The sequence below is a fragment of the Cornus florida genome, unplaced genomic scaffold (assembly GCF_030987335.1).
Source record: "Cornus florida cultivar Cherokee Brave unplaced genomic scaffold, ASM3098733v1 CherokeeBrave_3.0.0_Hap2_Chr09, whole genome shotgun sequence".
Taxonomy (NCBI): domain Eukaryota; kingdom Viridiplantae; phylum Streptophyta; class Magnoliopsida; order Cornales; family Cornaceae; genus Cornus; species Cornus florida.
This window is the reverse complement of record NW_026775579.1, coordinates 42,387,836-42,397,761: the sequence shown is the minus strand read 5'-3', so window position 1 is coordinate 42,397,761 and position 9,926 is coordinate 42,387,836. Positions and strand designations below refer to the sequence as shown.

The following is a 9,926-nucleotide window of genomic DNA, read 5'->3' as shown; positions in this document are numbered from 1 at the left end:
ATAAAAAGAAAAATTGGAACGAATTACCTCAATTGATTTGGTGCTTCTGAAGTACAATCCCTGCAGATAGTCATTACAAAAGGGAGACCAAGTGTTCTGAAATTATGACAAATTGTACCCCCAAACAAAATAAAAGCATAGCTAAAGAAATAGAAACAAAGAATTGGGTTGCCTCCCAAGAGCGCTAAGTTTAACGTCTTCAGCCAGACGCAAGGGGGGTAGTACCCCCGGAGAGATCAATCCGAATAGACAGGATTGATGAGGAGAATTTCCTCAATTTCATAAGACTCGAGCTCAAAGAAAGGCTTTAAGCGATGAGCATTAACTTTAAACAATTCCCCAGTCGTGGGATCTTGTACCTTAATTGCACCATGACTTGCAACATGTTTGACAAAGTATGGGCCAGACTAACGTGACCGTAACTTCCTGGGAAACAATTGAAGACGGGAGTTATACAAAAGAACCTTTTGTCTGGGGGAGAAATTCTTTCGAAGAATGTGCTTGTCATGTTCCAACTTTGTTTTGGCTTTATACATTTTGGAACTCTCATAGGCATCATTTCGAATTTCTTCCAACTCATCAAGCTGAAGTTTCCTATGTTCACTGGCTTTATCAGAGTCGAAATTCATGGCCTTAATGGCCCAATAAGCATGGTATTCTAGCTCTACAGGCAAATGACAGGCTTTGCCATAAACCAAATGGTATGGGGACATTCCTATATGGGTCTTGTAAGCAGTCCGGTATGCCCACAAAGCATCCTAAAGCCGGAGGGTCCAGTCTTTCCATGTAGGATTAACTGTTTTTTCCAGTATTTGCTTGATTTCCCTATTGGATACCTTAGCTTGACCATTAGTTTGTAGGTGATATGACAGGGCCACTTTGTGAGTGATACCATATTTGGACAATAAACTTCCAAAAACTTTATTGCAAAAATGTGAACCATTATCACTTATAATGGCTCAAGGTGTACCAAACCTAGGTAAAATTAAGTCTTTGAAGAAACGCACCACAACTATGGTCGGCTGTCTTGGTGGCTAAAGCTTCTACCCATTTGGACACATAATCAACAGCCAAAAGGATGTAAAGACATCCATATGAGGAAGGAAAAGGTCCCATAAAATCAATACCCCAAACAACAAAAATTTCAACAACTAGAACGGGTTATTGGGGCCATTCATTACGCTTGGTAATCTTACCTAACAATTGGCATCTATGACAAGCCAGACAGTAGGTGTGGGTATCCTTGAAAATGGTGGGCTAATAAAATCCCGACTGCAAGATTTTTGCAACGGTTCTTTTAGAGCTAAAGTGGCCACCACAGGCCTAATCATGACAAAAGGAAATGACAGACTCCTTATCTATCTCAGGGACACAGCTACGAATGATTTGATCAGGATAATATTGAACAAGTAAGGGTCGTCCTACAAATATTCCTTAACCTTAGCTAGGAATTTATCTCTCTCCTGTTTGGACCAAGTGGAAGGAATTTGACCTGTCATAATATAATTGACAATGTCAGCATACCATGGGGCATGAGTTATTGCAAATAATTGTTCATTCAGAAAAGCATCCAAGATTAGAATGTATTCAGTAATGGACTCAACAACAAGATGGGACAAATGATCGGCCACCACATTATCGGAGCCTTTCTTATCACGAATCTCAAGGTCAAACTCTTGAAGAAGTAGGATCCAACGGATCAACCAAGGTTTGGCATCTGCTTTGGACAAAAGATGTCTTAATGCAGCATGATCGGTATTATAAGTGCAAGAAAATATCACTCCTCATTTCTCTAATATCTTTTTCTACAATTCTTTTCTCCCCCTCCCCCCCCCCCCCCCCTTTTCTATATCTTCTATGCCTCTTTATAGGCAATTACAAGTGTTATAACTAACTTCTTGTGTTGGACTCTTAGTCTTCTGGCCTTCTTCCTTTTGGGCTTGACTCAATCCGGTGGATCTCCGGTGTTGGGCCTGTGGCATTAGTCTTCGAGCTTGGGCTTGAACTTGCTGCCCAACCCGATGCTCTTGTCTTGGGTCAAATCCGGCCCACTCTACCTTCGGTATCCTCAACTGCCCTCATAATTACTCCCTAATAAATTAGGGGGTAATTATTAATGGCTGCAAATCATGACTTTGATGGCTCAAGAAGATCTCTTGGGAAAAAGGCGATTGGACCTAGAAACGATGCCTTGAGATTCAAAAAACCCATCGCTTTCCTGACGCTTCGGCCTTCGGGCCCACTTTATCTTTATAAGCCTCAAGGATGCCCCCACATTCCTCTTTACCGTCTCCATCTTGCCTTGCTGTTAGACGAATCCTTGTTTGTCCCTTTCGAATCAAATCAAATCTTTTCCGGCGAACTCTTGTGAAAGCTCCTTTTCCAGTGATCTCACAGTGTTCTTTGAAGTTTCCAGTCTTCAAGGTTAGTTTCCCTTCTATTTCTTCTTTCTGGGGATTCGCTTTACTTTCCCAGAGTTCTTGTTTGCTTTCATCATGACAATCGACTTAGACATCCTTCGCATGAAACTTAATCTCCCTAGTGATGTTCAAATTAGAGTATGCCCCAAGGATGTAGACGTTAGAACTGGTACGGGTCTCCTTCCCGGTGAAGTTCTATTTTCCCATCTTCATCTTAACGCCATTAGGTTCCCTCTGCACCCCTTCTTCAACTTTGTTTTTAATATATTAGGGATTTCCCCTCTGCAGGTAAATCCAAATTTCCTTAGAATCATATCCGTTATGTTGCTTTTGACCCATGACAGAGGTCTGGATCTTGATCTCATAGATCTTCTCCTTTGTTACAAGGTTAGCAAAATCCGAACTGAGGAACCATTCTACCACTTTTACCCGTTTGACAAGAAGTCCATATGTAAGGACACAATCAAGTCTGTGAAGGGTTGGAAAAAGAACATAATAGGGGTTAGAGGGGCCTGGTCTTCCACGGCTGCAAAGGATTATCCAATCCCGAGCGCCTTTGGCGTGTGCTCTGTTTCTTCGTATAAGAAATACAAAACTCATAAGAATGATTGTCCCTGTGAAACTTGTATTCCTCGCTTTTGTACTTTCTTATGCCATTCCCTGGGCATTCCTTGTAATGACTTGAGTTATGGTGTTTGCAGGGATAGGGTTAATTACCTAAAGAAGTACGTTCTGAACAACATCCTTTCCTGCTCAGACCTCCTTACTTCAGATAACCTTTCTGCCCTTTCAGTCCTCGGCAACGCAATGAGTCAGCTCAGGATCCCATCCTTTGGTAGGAAGAAGGACCCCCCAAAGACCACTGATGCTTCTGTTGCTACCTCTTCTCCTGCCTCGGCATCTTCTTCTACCACTATCTTTGGTACTTCCCCTCCTATCAATCCGACCGTGGTAACTGCAAACCCGGTCATCAACGTTCTGCCTACCAATTCGAGCACAACTTCCTTAGTCAGCAACCCTCCGATCGCTGCCACTGTTGCTGCTGGTGAAAAGGAGAGAGGGAAGAGGCCTCTGCCTGAGGGTACATCTGATCCAGATGGTGTCCCTCTAAGTAGAAGGGTTTGCACCTTTGGGCTGAATGCGCTCTTGTCTCCACCAATCAGGCTCCCTCCTCCCTTTGGGTCTGTTACAGCCAATGCTTCTGCCTCTGTAATGGCGCCATGGAGTCCTCGGTTCGTCCGAGCGGATGGGACGAGCGTGAAACCGAGCGAAACAATGTTCAGGGATGGTCCTACTGCCATGGCATACTATAGGAATATGTGGACTCCCAAGGACATTGAAGTGGCCAGAGGCTTGTCTCAAAAGGAAGTGTTCAACCGCTTCCCCTTATCTACCATAGAGGTATCTGTTTTCCCCTTTAATCACCAAATATTTTCATAGTCTCTTCCCTTGATCCCTTCTGACCATGCACTTGATTTAACTAGTATTCATGCATATTTCTGCAGACCTTATTCGGTATGATAGCCATGCAAAAGCAAGTGGAGTTGGGGAATGCCAAGGCTCGTAAGTTTTCTGACGGCTTTAATGCGGCCAAGAAGGAGAATGAAATCATCAGAGCCAAAAATACCGAGCAGGTGGTTCAGCTTGACAAGGTTGAGAAAGAGAGAGATGCTCTGAAAAAGGAGGCAGACACTCTTCAGGATGAAAAGGACGCTCTGCAAATTGAGAAGAGTGTCTGGTACACTGAGCGTGACTTTCTTAAGGCTGAGAAAGGTGAACTTCAGCGCCTGCTTAGTGATGAGCAGACCGCCCAAATGGCTTTTGAGATGAGGGCCTTGGAAAAGCGTGACACCCTGCTTAACATTATTGGCAAAGTGTATGGCGGTATGATGGCTCTTCATGCACGCTTTTCCAGGGTAGGTGCCCATAGGTATGCACAGGGGTTCCGAGAGGGTTACACCGACCGCGTTCCTACTGAAAGCCAGATCGGTTTCACTCCGGATGAGGTTGACAAGGAGTTGGACATTGATCCTCCAGGAACCTATGTTGATCCAGACTCCACTCCTGCTGAGCATATTTTTGATGAGTGTCAGGAGATTGCTTCTTCCAGGGTCACTCTTACTCCCACCACTGATCAGCCCTTGGACGTGCCTCCTCTGTCCACCCTGGTCCCTTCTGCAACCACTGTCGAGGTTGAGACTCAACAGATCAACTTTATTATTCAGCTTGACTCTCCTCTTTGTGAAAATGGGGTGACCAATGGTGGCAAAGAGACAAGTCAGCTCAACTAGGAGGGTGATGGAACAGAGGCAGCCAGTTAGGGCTCTCCTGTTGCCATAATTTTTTTTTTTTTTTTTTTTTTGTATTCATGTCATCTATATACTTCATAGGCTGTAACCTCAAAAATTTCTATTATAAATGAGATGGAAAATTTTTGGCTGAACCTTGTTCCAATTTTTTTTTTTATTTTCTCATTGATTACACCTGCTCGTCAGTAACAATAATTAATTCCATATTCAGTTTCGGCAAGTTTTTGGCGTTCGGCTCATAGTGCCAACTGCCACCAACTTTCCAGAGTGGTTGGCGCTCGGCTAGAATGCCACTTGCCACTTTCACTCTTTATTTTTGGCAAGTTTTTGGTGTTCGGCTTATAGTGCCAGCTGCCACCAACTTTCCAGAGTGGTTGGTGCTCGGCTAGAATGCCACTTGCCACTGTCATTCTTTATTTTGGCAAGTTTTTGGCGTTCGGCTCATAGTGCCAGCTGCCACTAACTTTCCAGAGTGGTTGGCGCTTGGCTAGAATGCCACTTGCCACTATCACTCTTTATTTTTGGCAACTTTTTGGCGTTCGGCTCATAGTGCCAGCTGCCACTAACTTTCCAGAGTGGTTGGCGCTCGGCTAGAATGCCACTTGCCACTGTCACTCTTTATTTTGGCAAGTTTTTGGCATTCGGCTCATAGTGCCAGTTGCCACTAACTTTCCAGAGTGGTTGGCGCTCGACTAGAATGCCACTTGCCAGTGTCACTCTTTCTTTTTGCCAAGTTTTTGGCGTTCGACTCATAGTTCCAACTGCCACTAACTTTCTAGAGTGGTTGGCGCTCGGCTAGAATGCCATTTGCCACTGTCACCCTTTATTTTTGGCAAGTTTTTGGCGTTCGGCTCATAGTGCCAGCTGCCACTAACTTTCCAGAGTGGTTGGCGCTCGGCTAGAATACCACTTGCCACTGTCACTCTTTATTTTTGGCAAGTTTTTGGCGTTCGGCTCTTAGTACCAGTTGCCACTAACTCTTCAGATTTTCAAACATTCAATTTTTTCATAGGAAGACGGCTCTTTATAGATTTCAAAATTTTGTACATTTATGCGTACACAATTTGAGAATGAACAATGATAAAATTGGAACTCGATTTTCTATTGATAATACCTTTTCAGAGATGTAGCATTCCATGGCTTGTTGACTAGCCTTCCAGCCATGGTTTCTAAGGTGTAAGCTCCCTTTCCTAAGACTTCTACAACTCTATATGGGCCTTCCCAGGGTGCCACCATTTTCTTAACCATTCCTACCTTTTTCTTCAGAACCAGATCACCTGGTGTAAAGTCTCTGTGCTTTACCTTTTTGTTATGGCTATTCATAAGCGTCTGTTGGTAGGATGCGAGCCTTACTACCGCTGCATCTCTCTTTTCCTCCAACATATTGAGGTTAAACCTCAACATACTGTCGTTATGCTCTCAGCTCCATGCCAAGCTTCGGACAGTCGGAACCAAGTGTTCGATCGGTATAACTGCCTCGGTACCATACGCCATAGCGAATGGGCTTTCTCTGGTAGGTCGCCTTGGGGTCGTTCTATAAGCTCATAAGACGTTCGGTAGTTCATCTACCCATTTTCCTTTTTGATCTTCAAGCTTCTTCTTGATGCAAGCAAAGATTGTTCTATTCGTGATTTCTGCTTGTCCATTGGCCTGGGGGTGACTTACTGCCGCCAGCTTTTGATTAATTCCATATTCCTCCAACAACTCTCTTACTTACTTGCTATCAAGGTTGGTCCCATTATCCATGACGATTGACCTCAGAACACTAAAACGGCAAATAATATTACTCCAAACGAACCGTCTCACATGAGTCTGAGTCACGCTCGGGTACAGCTCTGCTTCCACCCACTTAGTAAAGTAATCTGTAGCCAACAGCATATATTTGTTTTGAGCTCTTGTAGTTGGTAGAGGACCAACCACATCCATCCCCCATTGTGCGAAAGGCTATGGTGTGGCCATTACGTGCAACTCCTCAGGTGGTTGGTGGATCAATGGTCTGTTCTTTGGCATTTGTCACACCTTCCAGTGAACTCTTCCGCATCTCTTGATATGTTCGGCCAGAAGTACCCCTGTGTCATTGCTTTGTGCGCTAAAGATCTTCCCCCAGAATGATTTCCACATACACCTTCATGAATAGCTCGCAGTATCTGCCGAGCCTCTACGGGGGTGACACATTTCAAGTATGGTCCAGAAAAAGATCTTTTGTACAACTGGTCATGCACTATGGCATACTTTGCAGCATTCAATTTGACCTTCCTAGCCTTTTCCCGTTGCTCGGGCAAAGTACTATCCCGAATGTAGGTTATAATCGGATCAATCCAACTCGGTTCATACGGTATGAGATTCACTTGCCAAGGATCGAAGCTTGTAGGCTCTTCGAAGATGGATGGCTGGCTCAGTATACCTATTAGAATCACCCTTGCTAATGTCTCCTCGGAACTCGAAGCACTACATGCTAACCGATCGGCCTCGTCGTTATGCTCTCTCGGCAGCCGGATGACTTCAATTTTCTCAAAACTTCTGGATGCACGCAGCACGATAGAACGATATGCTTCCATCGTTTCGTCCTTGGTTTCATACTCACCATTCACCTGACGGACAATCAACTGTGAGTCGCTAAAAGCGGTTAAGTTGCTGACCCTGAGCTCTTTGGCCAACTTGTCCATTGAGCAACGCCTCGTATTCTGCTTCATTATTAGTGGCTCGAAATTCAAGTCTGAGCGCTTGGCTCAAAGACGTGCCCTCTGGCATTTGCAATTTGATCCCAATACCTGCCCTCATCTGGTTGAAGGAGCCATCTACGTAGAGCTTCCATGGACATCTGCTAAGGTCTTCTGAATCGCACTTCTGAATTGCACTCCAACAAAAAATCAGCCACCACTTGCCCTTTGATAGTTGTTCTGGGCTCATACATTATGTCAAATGAGCTTAACTCTATGGCCTATTTCATCATTCTTCCCGAGAGGTCCAGCTTGTGCATGAGCACTTTGATTGGGAAAGTTGTCAGAACGACTATAGGATAGGACTCGAAATAATGCCACAGCTTTCTCTTGGCATTAACGAGCGAAAGTATTACCCGTTCGGTTTTCGAATATCTTCGTTCAGCTTCGGTCATCGTTTTACTGACATAAAAAATTGGGTACAGCACTTCTTCTTTGCAACGAATCAAAACGGCACTTGTTGCAATGTTAGATACCCCAAGATACAAAAATAGCTTCTCTCCTGGATCAAGAGTAAACAAGACGGGTGGATTTTGCATATACTCTTTTAATTGAGTCAGTGCTTGTCGCTGTTCATCCCCCCAGACCTATCTCCCATGGCTCCGTATTGTGTCGAAGAATGGCTTACAACGATCTGACAGCTTTGAGATAAACCGACTTAGCGCAACTATTCGACCCATGAGAGCTTGCAATTCTTTGATTGTCTTCGGTTCCACATTTGTGATCAGAGCTTCTGCCTGAGCTGGGCTAGCCTCTATTCTTCTGTGGTTAACTACGTGTCCTAGGAATTGGCCAGAACTCACGCCGAATGAACACTTGTTTGGATTAAGCCTCATTCCATATCTTCTTAGCACATCGAACATGTCTTGGAGATGTTTCAAATGATCAACTTTCTTCTTACTCTTTACCACCATGTCATCAATGTAAGCCTCCACAGTTTTTCCCATCTGATCTTCAAAAATCTTGCTAATCAGCCGCTAGTAGGTTGCTCCTGCATTCTTTAGTCCGAACGGCATGACTCTGTAGCAGTAAGTCCCTCGTTCGGTAACGAAAGAAGTTTTTTCTTCATTAGCGGGGCTCATGGGGATTTGATTGTAGCCTAAATAAGCATCTAGGAAGGTTAAACGCTCGTACCCCGTGGTAGCATCTACCATTTGGTCAATCTTTGGGAGCGAGAAGTTATCCTTCGGACAGGCTTTATTTAAATTGGTGAAGTTAATACACACTCACCATTTACCATTTTTCTTTGGCACAACGATGACATTTGAGAGCCAATCTGGGTACTGTACTTCCCTAATGAACGTTGCATCAAGTAACCTATCAACCTCTTCGACTATAATCTGATTGCGTTATGAAGCAAACCTTCTCTGCTTCTGCCTTACAGGTTTCATGGTCGGATTAACATTAAGGGAATGACAGGATACAGAAGGACTGATTCCAGGCATGTATAAGTGACTCCATGCGAACACATCAGCATTCCGAGACAAAAAATCAATTAGCTCCCGTTTTTCATCCTCGGCAAATCTTATTCCCACTCTGGTTGTTCACTCTGGCCTGTCATGGTGGATCTGCACATTAGCAAGAGGCTCTTCAGTTAAGTCCATAGGCTCCTCCTCCCTATTCTGTGTGGGTGGAGGTTCCTGTAATTGCTATTTCGAGCTTGCTGAGCGAATAGCTGTTTTTCCTTTCCCAGCGGATTTCATCGTCACAGAATAACACTTCTTAGCTGCAACTTGGTCCCCGTGAATGTCAATTACCTTATTTTCGTCAGGCCCTAAGCACCTCATTACCTGGTACAGACTTGAGGGAACACCCTGAACTCTATGAATCCATCCTCTGCCCATCAGAAGGTTGTAAGACGGGTGGATCTCAACTACCACAAAGCTCTCTATCAGAACCCTTTCTGTAGCTTGTACTGCAACTTCCACCATTCTGATGGGTTCAACCTGTTTTCCATCAAACCCTAACAAGGGATTTGTAGTGGGCTTAAGCCTCTCGGGTTTTATTTCGAGCCGATTGAATGTGTCCCTGGGTATAACATTTGCACTGCTCCCAGGATCAATCAGGACTCGTCGTACCAGGTATTCTGCTAGTGTCAAACTAACGACTAACGGATCCTCATGAGGAATTTGAACGCGTAACAGGTCGGTTCTGTCAAACTTGATCTGTGTTGATGCACTCTGTTGGTGCAGAGCGTTTACACTGCCTATCCTCCTCTTCATCTATGCCTGGCGAAGGCGTGTTCGAAACAGTTCATCTGACTCCTCAGTAGGCTCAGGCCGACCGTGAATTGCATTGATTATTCAAACTGGTTGCGTATTGTGGGAGTTCGACTTCTGATTCCTCTTCACTTGCTCTATCGGTCGGTTCTGTTCTGCCGCCAGGCCTTGAATATAACTTGTAAACTCCCCTCTGGCTATCAGTATCTCTACCTATCTCCTTAAGTTCTTGCACTCATTAATCTGATGGCTAAAGTC

At 44.4% G+C, this 9,926-nt stretch overlaps 1 protein-coding gene across 1 annotated transcript; it reads right to left on the bottom strand.

The window, feature by feature from the left end:
* Positions 1-9,098: 9,098 nt before the first annotated feature.
* On the bottom strand, positions 9,099-9,671 carry LOC132272539 (uncharacterized). The gene has a single exon (XM_059773667.1). It carries the CDS (start codon positions 9,669-9,671, stop codon positions 9,099-9,101), a length of 573 nt encoding a protein of 190 aa, XP_059629650.1.
* Between the last annotated feature and the right edge of the window lie 255 nt (positions 9,672-9,926).

Bases quoted from the DNA above. Each gene is read 5' to 3' on its own strand.
- LOC132272539 (XM_059773667.1), bottom strand. From the start codon at position 9,671: ATGAAGAGGAGGATAGGCAGTGTAAACGCTCTGCACCAACAGAGTGCA.